Below are 13,622 nucleotides of genomic sequence, written 5' to 3'. Positions count from 1 at the left end.
CAGGACCTCCTGTCTCCAGGCTTGGCTTTCTATCCACTGGGCCACCCAGCTGCCCCTAAAAGGTAGTTTTTAAAGGGGAGTCGTGTGAGGCAGTGTGTTGCAGTGGCTAGAGAGCCAGCCTTGGTCTCTGGAAAACTGTGACTAACCCAGGATCACACAGCCAGTATGTATCTCAATATCACTTATGTCTTCCTGAACCCGAGGGCCTGAACTGGAAGCCAGCTCTCTTGTAATATTACTCAACTGCTTCGTCTCTGGGGGATAATAATCCAGCCATAAAATCTTAATATTAGTCATAAAAGGTTAGAACTGGAAGGCATCTTGGGAGCTTTTACAGATGAGGTTCTGGAAAGGGTCTTATGGGGGAGGAAGGGAGACACAGCCAGTGTCATTTAGGCAATATCTTTGCTCCTGGACTTGGGGTCAGGAAGGTATGCCTTCAAATTCTGCCTCAGACATTTACTAAGAGTGGTGTGACCTTGTTCAAGTTAGTTAACCTCTCTGTGACTCAGTTTCCTCATCTGTCAAATGTGGAGAATACAATTTGTCCTCTTTAACTTCAAAGAAGCGATTTGAAGTTCAGATGAAATAGTTTGTGGAAAGCCCTCCAATTTCCTTCAAAGCTTCCATCCCCGATATTTGCCTTCATGCAGGTGGTCCTCTCTTTCTGCTATTTCCTGCCTATTTCAAACTCTTCTTGGGTCTGCTTTCCTTCAAGGTTCAGGTCAAACTGCCATAGGCAGGAGGCCTTTTCCCAGCCCCTCTCTCCCAACCTCATTTTTGTTCTGTAGCTCCTTATGTGTGTACATGTTACTTTTCCCAGGAAGGAGGGAGATCCCAGAGGGCAGGAGTTTTGTATTTCCAGACCTTTAGGCAATTCTCTAACTTGCTGACCTGTGCTAACAAGAGTTCATTAAGCACCTACTATGTGCCAGGCACCGTGCCAAAGCACAGAGGGGAAAAAAGAACAGGTTCTTGGTCTCAAGGAGTTCCTATGTTCACAGACATGCAATAACTCCGGACAGACAAACTGGAGGTCATCTCAGGGGAGATCATGTTAGCCACAGCTAGGTAGCTCAGTGGATAGAGAGCTGGGTCTGGAGTCAGGAAGGCCTGAGTTCAAATAATCCCTCAGACATTTCCTAGCTGTGTGACCCTGGGCAAGTCACTTTACTCTCTGGATGAGTGGTCCACTGGAGAAGGAACCAACAAAACCATTCCAGTATCCTTGCTAAGAAAACCCCATAGATGGCTCTGGTCAACGTGGTCAAGAAGAGTCAGCCAGAACTGAACAACAAATCTCAGGAGGAAGGAACTCTCATTAGGGATGGAGAGAGCAAAGGGGAGTTTCTTCACTGTTTATACCCCGCCAGAAAATCACAAGTCCAAGTCCCCTGGCCTAAATAAGGCAGTGCTCGACATAAAGTAGGCCCTTAATCAATATTTGTAGATCGACAAGGTCAATGACTTCACCATTTTGCCAGGGAAAGCTTCTCCCTCCCATTGTCAGCCTGCCCTTAGGGGAAGAGCGCTCTTTCCAGGGCTGGGGAAGACCCCCAGGCGCTCTCCCGAGCGGTCCTAAGATTCCAGGTTCTTTTTTTCTCCCCAAGGGACGAGGCGACGAGGCGAGGGTTAATGTAGGCTCCGCCCCCACCGCGGCGCCGCGGCTCGGGATCCCGCACTGGGCGCTGGCGGGGGCGGGGAAGGCAGGCGAGGGGAGAGGAGAGAAGCTGAGAAGAGACTAAGGGAAGGGAAAGGAGCCCCGGGGAAGGGAGACAAGAAGGGAGGGGAGGCACGGGGAGGGGAGGGGGAGAGGGAAGAGGAAAGGAGGCGAGAGGAGGGGAGGGGGCGCGCGCCAGGTTCCGCGCTCTGCCCGCCCGCCTCTCCAACGCGCCTGCCTCGCAGGCTCCGGCGGCGGCGACGGGGGGCGGAGACGCGAGGAGGAGGGAGCCGGCTGGCCGCTGCAGCGGAGCGCGGGGAGAACCAGAGGATCACTGGGCTGCGGCTGCAGGAGCCGGCCAGAGCGGCGCGCCCCCATCCCCTCGCCTGGGAGATGCCCCGGGGGCGCGGAGGGCCCGGAGACCGGCGTCGCAGCGGCCACCCGTGCCCCCGCCCCAGCCCCCGCGCCGGCCGCCCGCGTGACCTTGGCGCAGGGCGCCCCAGCTGAGCCCCCAGCCGCGATGAGCGCGCCCCCCCGCCAGCCCGCGCTGCCTTGGCCCTGGCTGTTGTTGCTGCTGCCGCTGCTGCTCCCGGCCCCACAGTCCCGCGCCCGCGGCGACCCTGTGCCGCCCGCACAGCCGCCGCCGCCCAGCCCCGAGCCCGAGGCGGAGCCCGGCCCCGACCCACCGTGGTGCCCGTACAAGGTGCTGAGCGAGGGCCAGGAGGCCGGCAGCGGGCGCCTGTGCTTCCGCAGCCCGGAGCCCGATTTCCGCTGCCAGCAGCGCCTGTGCAAGGCGTACCGCTCGGCGGGGCGCACGCTGGTGGCCAACGTGCTCCGCAACAGCAGCGTCCTGCTGCAGTGGCGCCCGCCGCCCGCCGCGCCGGCCCGAGAGCTGCGCGGCTTCGCGCTCAATTGCTCCTGGGACGGCAGCTACACCCGCTTCCAGTGCGACCGCGTGCAGCTCGGCGCCTCCTGCCGCGACTACCTGGTCCCCGACGTGCACGACAGCGTGCGCTACCGCCTGTGCCTGCAGCCGCTGCTGCGCCGGCCTCGGCGGGAGCCCCCGCGGCCCGGTGCTCCGCCCGCCCCCACGCCGCCGCCACCGCCGCCACCGCCTGCTGAATGCGTGGAGTTTGCGGCCGAGCCGGCCGGCATGAGAGACATAGTCATCGCCATGACGGCCGTCGGGGGCTCCATCTGCGTCATGCTCGTGATCATCTGCCTGTTGGTGGCCTACATCACCGAGAACCTCATGCACCCCGCCTTCGGCCGCCCCAGGGGCCGCAGGCAGCCCTGAAGGCCGGGCCACCAACCGCGGGAGGGACAGCGGCCTGCAGGGCAGGTGGCCAGAGACTGGGATTGTATCCGACCCCTGAAATGGGACGAACCGGCCCTTCTGCTCTGCCGCCTCGGACTTAGCCCTGAGGGACTGGCCTGGCCTGGCCTGGACCCAGACTGGGTGATGTGGGGAGGGGGTTCCCCCAGAGTTGGGCAGGGAAAACCGAGGGCTCCAAAACGGTGGTGCAGGTTGCTGGGATGGGGGATGCATTTGTTTGAACCTGAATCAAACCCTTCTTCCCTCCCCCAAATCCCTCGGATCCCCCCTGCCTGCCTACCTGGGCCCTTCCTCTGGTCTCCGACCCAGCCCTCTCCACTCCGGTCCCCAGAACTGGGGCCAGTGCATTGGAGGGTGGGGTGCAGACTGCTCAGGGACCTAGATGGGAAGTCTGAAGAGGCAAGCCCCAGTCCTCCCCCTTCTCGGCGCCCCCCCCCCCAGCTCCAAGTGGCACCAGGCGAGGGGACCCCGGGAGAGGCAGGGTGGGGGAACATCTGAGCAGGGGTTCAAGAAGCCAATCCTTCCCCATCAGTGTTGAGTGACTTTGATTACATTTCAAGCCTGGACAGCAGCTTCCAGGACAGTGTTTGGAATGGAGGGGAACCTGCCCCTCAGAGGGAGGAGGAGGGCCCACAGCGCCTCCCTGTGCCAAATGAGAGGACTTAGTTTACAGTCAAGCGTGAGAGTGGGGCCCCGGGGACCTAGGCTAGTTAGCACCAGCACACAGCCCTTCCGATTCAGCTCTAGAGATGAGACTTGTCTTCCCTCTGAGGCCATCTCCTCTCCTCTCCTCTCCCCATTCACAAACCCATTAGAAGTACCCCTTCTGAGCTGCTGCAGATCCCTGCCCGGCTCCCTTTCCCCTTCTCAAAGGGCCACTTCTCCAAGTCTCCTGGCTATCACCTAACCCACGGACTCCCACACACAGCCTGCCAGGCCACGCCTCAGGACGTCCCTCGGGGAGCCTTTGAGATTCACAAACCCAAATTCATTTGACTTCTTAAAATTAAAGCAGAGCCATCGGTGGGGGAGAGAAAGCACCCTCCAGGGTGGGGGCAGGAAGCCGTCCTGCAGTGAATAGGAAAAGATTCCTCTCCGGCCTTCTGTGCCCCTTGTGCTTCTGGGTGGGTTTTCCCAGAGGTTTGAGGGCCTGTTGAGATAGCCTCGGGCCAAGCCTGGCTCCCGGCACCTAAAATTGCTTCCCAGGAGCAGCAGAAAGAGCGAGAAGGACAGGTGCTTCCTCCCCTCTGGCGGACCTTAGGAAGAAGGGTTTGGAGCAGAGAGGTGCAATCCGACCCGCCCAGCTGGCTCTTGCCTCCTCCCATTATAGATGACTGAGCCCAAGAGCCACAACACAGGAAGGAGGGACTCACACCAAGTGCCTGTGTGGACCAACTTCTTGTTTGCTGGGGGGAAAGCGGGCCTGGAGGGTGGGAGACTGCACTGAGGCACTTCCTTGCCCAGGAGAAGGGAATAGGGGGGGAGAGGAGGCTTTTCTGATTGCCTTCTCGGTACTCCTCATGGAAGCTTCCCTGATGAAGACCAATGGCTTGCCTACATAACCCCCAGCCTTGCCCCAGGGGGCCCCACAGGAGGCTCTTCCCCCCAGCCTTTGCCCTCTTTTCCCTCATCCACGCCCAGCCTGTAGCGAGCTTGAGCTCTTAGCTGCATCACTCCAATACCTACTATCTCGTGCCTTAGTGTGGAAAGTTTACCCCGTGGAGACCCGCCCATCCGTCCATGTTAGAGCTGTGTCCATCCATGCTAGGAGCTGTGTTCACTTGTGTTAGGAGCCAGTTAACCCTGATGGCCTTTGCTTTGGGCTAGTCTAAGGTCAAGAAGAGCAGATCCGGAGCTGTAGAATCGGGGTGCCAATCCCTTGCCTGCTCCTTCCTGCCAAGTGACTTTGGGCTGGAGGATTCCATGATACCTGCACGCCGAGAAGAACTAGGGTGGAGGATCTCCAAGGTCCCTTCCATCTCTGAGTCTACAGATCTGTGATCTGGCTGGCTCGGGCTTCCTGGGCCTGGCAGGTTATGCTCTGTGTCCGTGTCTGCGTCTCAGTCTGGTTGTTGCATGTCCCTCCTCCCTCACCTTGCCCCCTTTCCCCAGTCAAATCTTGCCTGGTAGGATTGTGAACACTCCCTTGTTGTGCTCTTTGCCCAAACACATACTAACTGCACTGTGGTCCTCTTCCTTCCACCCTTGGCCCTGTTTTCCCATCCCCCATCCCTTGGAAGTGTGATGACTGACCTCCTGGGCTAAACTTGCTTCTGGATAAATTCTCCCCCGAGGTTTGAGGGCGGGTGGAGAGAGGCAGATGGCTTCCTTCTCTGTGGTTTTGTGTTTTTCCCTTGCTGGGAGGATCTTGTTACTGCTCTTTCCCAGCTAGGGATTGGGGCTGGTTGCTAGGGAGGGAGCCCTCAGCTCTCCTGGGGCAAGGCCAGCTCATCATCTGGACAGTGCCGGGGTGACTTGAGATCCAAAGGACAGAGGGAAGGAAGAGCCCAATCTGTGGATTCTGAGGAAGTTGGGTCCCACGTGGCTACGTGGTTAGGGGCAGCTTTAAGTAACTATATGGCCATGGCTCAGCTGTCGCCAGTGTGACCACTGGTTGGGCCGAAGGGCTCCATTCTGAGGCTCAGCTGAGCAGACTATGGCTGGACATTGAGACCCAAAACATTCACCCATGATTCAGTTGGGCTTGGACCACTGAGATTTGGGAATTGTCAGGTGAGCCAAGGGTTTCCACTCTCATCAGTTGCTTCTAGGGCAAAGAGGGACCCAGGAGACTGTCCGTCATAGAGGAGAGGATGGAAAACTTCTGAGAAAGGGATTCTCTTATCTTTGGGGGGGGGGAGCTGTGGAGATCCTGGCGTCTTTCCTGGGGTGGGTCCCTCAGGATCTTAGGCCTTGTCCCTGGACCCAGCTCTCATGGGAAGCTTCTCCTCTATCCTGAGCTGCCCAGTGCCCCATCCAACAGCTTGGTCTAAGCACCCAGGCTCGAGAGCGATTGGTCACCAGGTCCAGTCATTGTTTATTGACCTGCCTAAACCCCAACTCCCCCTTTCCTCTATTGAAGGAGAGGGGAGGAAGGCAGAAGACTTCAGCCTCCTCCTTTCCTAGAGATTCACTCCCTACCTCTTCCTTGCCGGCTGCTTTGCCACCCCAGAAGTGGCCTCATTGTGTAGTTGTGCAATGTTTGTTATTGGAAATGATCTTTGTTTTCCTGTCTGGGTAGACCGAAGGAAATATTACTGTGTAAATATTGGGGGGTGGGATACTTATTTATTAGGGGATGGTATATTTGGGTTGGTTTGACAGGACAATTCAGCCCAAGAGAGGACTCCCCTTTCTCCTAGCTTTCTCTTAGATGTTCTGTGCCTCAGGCTTCCCCATCTGTGAAATGGGACTGCTTGCCCTTCAGGGGAATTGTTAATGGGGGATGTGAATAAGGATAGCTCCTTTCCTCCCCACTCTTGCTCCCCCCAAGGGTGCCCATCAGTCACCTTGGTATTGGGGTTTACCCCCACTCCTGCTTTGCACTGTGTTCATGTGTCCAGCCTGTCTAATGTCCAAGTTTAATTGCAGCCTCCTGATGGGGGAGTTGGGGGGAGGAATGCGACCTCTTGGGTGTGGTCTCCCTTCTCTGTGGACCTCGGGGCCTCTCTGGGTTTGCTGGGAGGGGGGAAGGGAAGTCAGAGGCCCACTGCTCCTGTCCACATTGAGCCAGCCTGCAAATAAACTCGTGTTCTCAGCCCTGAGTGTCAATTCCAGGTGCATGTACATTCTTCTTGTCTCCCCCGCCCCAATAGACCCATTCAGGGAGGGGAGCGAGGCCCCTGGGGATCCAGACTGGAAGCTGGGTTGGGTGCAGGGCCAGCCAGTTCTGCTTGGTGGCTGTGAGGGGGGCTGGGGGAGGACAGAGACAGCTCAGCGCCTGCGGCAGCTAGAAATAAACCAAACGTCTCTCTAATGACCCATATGAGCGTGCTGCAGAAGGAAAGGCAGCAATTAAAGGCTCCCAGAATGGAAGGGGGAGGTGGGTCCCTAGCAGCCCACCTGGCCTTCCCACAAGTTGCCGGCTGAAGCCTGGAGCGGGTGCCCTGGAATCTGCCTGGCAGGTCTGAGCCCTGTCCTTGGTCCTGAAGGGTTAGAAAGCGCTCGAGTGCCATAGAGTCTTCAGCCACGCTGTCTCCTTGCCAACCACAGTCCTTGAGTAAGTTGGGTCAGAACTTTTTCTTCTCATTATAGCAAATGGGAACAGGTGGGGTCCAGGCCAGAACCATAATAGCAATTTTGGCACCCAGGACAAGCAGCACCAGGATGGTCTCAAATTACATTTCAACTCAATTCGGTCAAAGGGACTAGAGGAAACCACCCCACACCCTAGATATCTTGGGGAACGAGGATGACTTGGCTACAGAGCTCACCCGGGGTGCTACTGTAGTGAGGAAGACGGCCCACACTTAGTAGCTTCACTTTTTAACTAGTTTGCTATGGACATGCTCAAATAACATACTAATGAAAGAATACGGGGGTGCCGTCAAGGCTCGGGTCAAAGCTGAACGTTCAACTTTCTACTGGGTAATAGCCAAAGCCTCCAGAGGGGATGAATTGTCTCAGCAGCTGGAAGTTATCCCCCAACAGGATGGGGCAATTGGGAAGGGGGTCTGATCCATGCTCGGTAGGATTAACCACATGAAGTCTTTGACTGATAAGTATCCCGTTGGTTTGGGGAGTCAGAAGACCTGGGGTTTGAAGCCCACCTCTATCACTGACCCCGTGGCTGGCCTCTTTTCAACCTCAGTTTCTTCCCTCATAAAATGAAGGTGATCTACATTGCCCTGCCCACCTCTAAAATGTGTAGTTCTTTCCAGTCTTGTCCTGCTCTTGCAGACTGCCTCTCACCTTTAATTAGGACACCCTTGCAGAAGAAAGAAAGCATAATGCAGACAGGACAGAGCAAGAATTTTAATTGCCTTTGGTCTGGATGTGACCATGGATAAGTCACTTAACTTTACTAAGAGGAGTTTGGACTACATTCAAGCCCTACTTATCATGTTTCCATAGTCCTGGAATAAAAGAGCAAAGACATGAGAAAGATTTAAATGTGAATAAGAGGTATGGAATTTTGACGAACTGGAATTCAGGGATGAGAAAGGAATGGATAAGTCACTTCGAGGCAGAGAAATGAACGGCATCTTTGTTCCAAGGTGTGATTGATAGGATCATACTCTAGAGCTCGAAAGGACCCGAGAGGTCATTGAATCCTACCCCCTACTTTTGAGGGAAGAGGTGGTGGCCGCCCAAACCTTGTCCAACCTGGCACCCAAGCACAGGTGGGCAGATTGGGGTGAGGCTGGTATCTACTCTTAGCTACACTATGGTCTCTCTCCTTTTCCTTCCTATCCTTCAGCTGAAGGGCCCAGCCAGGCAGGGGAATTACTCATCCCTGGCAAGTGGCACATAAATTACAAGGGTTGAAGGGAGGGAAGGGAGCAGAAGAGAGACTGACATTTTCAGGGCAGTCTGGCTTTCTGCCCAGATGATTAGGGAATGGTCCAAAATCAGCAAATGTGACAGGCTGGGGGTGGGGGAGGGACTGAGGTGATGCCATGCTGAGGTAGGTCTGGCTTGGCTTCAAGTCACCTAGTCCTAGGGTAGAGAGAATCATGGGCAAGAGAGAGAGTAGAGAAGCACAGGACCCTGTAGCCAGCAAGCACTTAATTAAAAGAAAAACTCTTACCTCCTGTCTTAGAATCAATACTAAGAATGGGTTCCAAGGCAGAAAAGGCAGTAAGGGCTAAGCAATGGGGTTAAGTGACTTACCCAGGGTCACACAGCTAGGAAGTGTCACAGACCAGATTTGAATCCAGAATTTCCTCTTTCTAGGGCTGGCTCTATTTCTACTAAGCCACTAGTTGCCCTGCAATTAGTAAATGCTGAAATGAATTGAGGTGAGCACCAGGCTGGTCTGCGCTGTGCCAATCAACTGATCAACAAATATTCATTAAGTACTTACTATGTATCAAGAATGGTGTTAAAGGGCATTGTAATAATATAAGTAATAATAGCCCATTGCTTCAGTATATAGGTACTGTAATAGGTATATTACAATGATGTACTGATGTTTAACAACTGGATCTGAGGACTGAGTGCAATGTACAAAAGACACACTTTTAAGCTGAATCTGCATCATTCACATTTTCTCTATCCCTCTCTTAAGTTGACACCATTTAACAAAACAGTAAATCAAGCCCTGATTTATAGTGTTTGCTGGTTTGGAGGCCCTGAACATTTAATAATCAGCTCTCAGGCCAAGTATGAACAGGCTCCATCATGAATCTGGACATAGAATAAAGACAGGAAAGATTTCATTCAGGAGGTGGCACTTGTAGGGATTCTCCAAACACCATATCCCTTGAGTATAGTTACTCTAGACTGAATTTGAAACAGCTGATGGAAGGTCAGGACACCTGGGTTCTCTCAACTCCCCCACTGACTTACAAGTCAAATCATTCACACACATACACACATCACTTTTCAACTATTAAGTGCTATAGAAACGGTATCTATTGTTATTATGGAATGGGCTACAGCTCCTCTTTTAACCTCAGCTTGTCCAGTAGGTCCACCAGTAAAATAGAAGAGGATGTTTTTTACCTCACCCTATTAATAAGGTTAATTCCAATTCAACAAATATTTCTTGAGCATCTACTGCAGCACTTTGGAGTCAAAGGCAAAGATGAAACATTCCCTGCCTTTGAGCAGCTTATATTTCACTGGGGAACAACATTATTATTATCATTATTAATTATTATTATCATTATTATTATTATTCCTCTTTACATTCATTCTCCTTTTTCCTCCTCATCATTATGCATAGGCTTTGTGGGTGTCTGCACCAACCCTTATGGGGCAAAGGTGGCTCTCCTTGAGGCATTTGTATCTCTAAATCCCTCCTGTCTACTCTGAAATGTGGAGCTCCCATAATAATGGGAAGCCTAGGAATGAACCAAAACTGAGCTGCCAGCAATTCAGGTGGGAAAACTAACATGAAGAACAGACATGGATTTTCTGTTCTGATGCTAGTGTCCTCCAAGGCAAGAAAGAGACAGAGGCAAAAGAGTAAGTCAGATGGACAGATAGAAGGACAGAGGATAGAGGGAGGGAGAGGGAGAGAGGAGACAAGAGATGAGAGAGAAAAGAGGAGTGGCAGATTCCTGGGTGGAGGCTAAGGTGAGAGAGGGAGCCTTGGATTTCTTTATTTTTTTAAACCTTTACCTTCTGTCTTAGAATCAATATTATGTATTGTTTCTAAGGCAGAAGAGTGGTAAGGGCTAGGCAATGGGGGAGGGGGGTGTTAAGTGACTTGCCCAGGGTCACACAGCCTGGAAGTGTCTGAGGCCAGATTTGAACCTAGGACTTCCCATCTATAGGCTTGGCTCTCAATCCACTGAGCCACATAGCTGCCCCCTGCCTTAGTCTTTAAGTAGCCCTCCCTAAATCATCATAGATTTAGAGCTAAAAGGAACCATCTGATGGTCATTATAGACCATCTAGTCTAATTCCTTCAGTTTGTAGATTGGGAAAGGTCCAGAGAGGTTAAGTGACTTGCCTGATGACACACAATGGGGAGGATTCAGAGACAGGATTCAAATCTAAGTCTTCTGACTCCAAAACCCACTGCACTTTCCCCTTTTTCAGTAGTTCCCTATGTTTTTCTGTTCTTCAAAGCTCTTTCAACAACAACAAAAAAGTGTTGTGAATTCCCTGGATAATTTACTATACTCTCCATTATATTCTTTCAGATTTACTCACTAAGTCTTTCAATAACTTCAATATCTTTTGCCCACAAAGCTAAAAATTAAAATGTACATTACATAATTACAAAATATATAATTTTATTCTACTTCTAACTAAAAAATTCTAAACAAAATTATGAAATTCTAATCATAAAATAATTATTAATATTTTATGTAGAACATTCTGTACGAATGAAAAGTAATTTAACAAGACCTCACGTGCCTACTATTATCTGCAAGATTTCATATTAAATTTCCTTACTTTAAAATTGAATATACATGACATTTTAAATAAAATGAGTTACAACTTGGAAGATGTTCAATGTAATATAACAATCATATTTAAACTAAATTTCAATGTTGGACTTTTTTATTTGAACAAAGGCTTGCAATGTTTGGCTCAGCACCAAACACAGATCTTGAATCTGTTTCTGCTTTGAATTTAGTTCTGTATTTTGATTTAAAACAAGAATAAAGTGAATATGCTTGTTCATATGAATATGTTGTAGGAAATGGTAGGTGAATTCTATTGCAAGCTTTTGTGATGAGAGATGGAAATTAATTTAAAAAAATTTTAGCTATCTAACCAATCGATGAAAATGAATAGCTCTTTACAATATTAAATATTTATTTTTTTAAAAACCCTTAACTTCTGTGTATTGGCTCTTAGGTGGAAGAGTGGTAAGGGTGGGCAATGGGGGTCAAGTGACTTGCCCAGGGTCACACAGTTGGGAAGTGTCTGAGGCCGGATCTGAACCCAGGACCTCCCGTCTCTAGGCCTGATTCTCAATCCACTGAGCTACCTAGCTATCCCCTAAATATTTACTTTTTGACTGGCTGATAAGGACTTTTATTAAATGATAAGTGTACTTAAAATTCAATTTCATCAGTTGTTTCATTTTTAACAATGTTTATATATAAACTAATTTCTGTGAGGAAAGAGTCCCTTCGCAAGTTTCTTCTTTTCTATCCCTAGGACATGGATGCCAGCTACATTCTCATAGAAAGTCTATTAAATGATTGACCAGTGTTGCCAACCATTTCATTTTAAAATCCACTGGGAGGGGGCAGCTAGGTGGCTCAGGGATTAGAAAGTCAGGCCTGGAGACAGGAGGTCCTGGGTTCGAATCTAGCTTCAGATACTTCCTAGCTGTGTGACCCTAGGCAAGTCACTTAACTCCAATTGCTTAGCCCTGATTGCTCTTCTGCCTTGGAACTGAAACACTGTATTGATCGTAAAGCAGAAGGTAAGGATTTAACAAAATCCATTGGGTAGAAGAATTAACAACCTAAGTAGAGGATACATTTAAACAGAAAAAGAATATCAGTACAGCAATGAACAGCAACATAAGGGTTGTTCTGGCAAAAATGTGTGTGATGGTCCATGATGATTTCAAGATGATATGTAATGTGCATAGCCAGCAACCATGATTTTCACCCAGCCCGACATTTGTGCTGAAAGACCGTAAATGTATACAACATATTGATTATGTGGTTACATAGCTGATGGGGTATGACTAGAGGATAACAGAGAGGAATGAGGAAGCAACTTTGATGCAGTGTATAGAATACAAATGAAGACACTTGCATGAATCTGACCATCTGTTGGCAATCAGTTTGCACTGAAATGGTGAACCCTTGCAGGGGTTTGGAAACAATTTGATGACAGGTTGGGAAACTACAAGGGCATGTGTCTCTTAGTGAAAAGTGGTCAGTAATCTCAGTGAGAACACTGAAATCATTGTGCACATGATTAAGATGGCTTTGAATCTCTACATAAGAAAACTTATAATGCTTCAAAATACTATTTTTATATATTTATTCAACATACTATTCCATGCATATGTTTGTTCACACAGAGAAACATTATATTTATGACATAATTGGGCAATTATTTACTGCTTACAGCACCATTAAAATAATTTTTAGTGTGAACCCCTTAAACCATCATGGTGAACCCAATGGGAATCATCGTGCTACAAAATGCTGCCTCATACAATCATTAATTCTTAGTGCCTTAAGTTTTACACAGTTTACATAATTTACATGTATTACCTCAGTTGATCGGATCCACTAACCTTATGAGGAAATGCTACAGGTATTATCTTCATTTTAAAGATGAGAAAACTGAGGCAGAGAAAAAACAAGTGACTTTTCCAGGGTCAAAGGCAAGAGTCAAGCCCATCTCTCTTCTAATATCAAATTGAGGGTCCTTTTCACTTGGTCATACTATTCCATATCAGGATACCTCTCCATGTCAGGATTGTCACTTTCAAGCTGTTCAAAAGCCCTTCAGAAGCATTTGGTATATGAGGCCCTGGTCCTGTCCTCCCAATTTGGGACTTGGGGAACTACATCCCTGATAATGCCCCATGCAGATGTAGGGAGTTAAAGATGAAGGAGCTGATTATACTCCACCATGACAGAGCTCCTCTTAAACTTTGCACACCCCAGCACAAGTTTAGCTTTAGCTATGAAGAGGTAGTTTCACTCTGGAAGGGATCCCAGAATAACTACAGCTACTGTCTTTATAAAGGAGCTCCCTTGGCCATCTGGGACTTCCTCTTTAGTTTCTGAATCACAAGGGCTCTCTTCCTTCATCCTCTCCTTGATTTCTCTGTGCCTTCCCTGTGCACCCTATGCAATTCATTTAACATTCATTCCTCACTCACAAAGCATAGTGTCCCCATCACTGAATACTTACCCCTCTCAGTAAGTATCTTCTCCCCTTCCTTCCTTCTTTCCTTCCTTCCTTCTTTCTTTCCTTCCTTCCTTCCTTCCTTCCTTCCTTCCTTCCTTCCTTCCTTCCTTCCTTCCT

At 49.9% G+C, this 13,622-nt stretch overlaps 1 protein-coding gene across 1 annotated transcript; it reads left to right on the top strand.

The window, feature by feature from the left end:
- Nucleotides 1-2,180: 2,180 nt before the first annotated feature.
- FNDC10 (fibronectin type III domain containing 10) lies at nt 2,181-2,957 on the top strand. The gene has a single exon (XM_044666783.1). The coding sequence runs from the start codon at nt 2,181-2,183 to the stop codon at nt 2,955-2,957; it is 777 nt and encodes a 258-aa protein (XP_044522718.1).
- The last annotated feature ends 10,665 nt before the right edge of the window (nt 2,958-13,622 follow it).

This window comes from Gracilinanus agilis, chromosome 3, assembly GCF_016433145.1.
Source record: "Gracilinanus agilis isolate LMUSP501 chromosome 3, AgileGrace, whole genome shotgun sequence".
Classification (NCBI taxonomy): Eukaryota; Metazoa; Chordata; class Mammalia; order Didelphimorphia; family Didelphidae; genus Gracilinanus; species Gracilinanus agilis.
The sequence above is the reverse complement of the archived record's forward strand: the minus strand, read 5'-3'. Positions and strand labels throughout refer to the sequence as shown.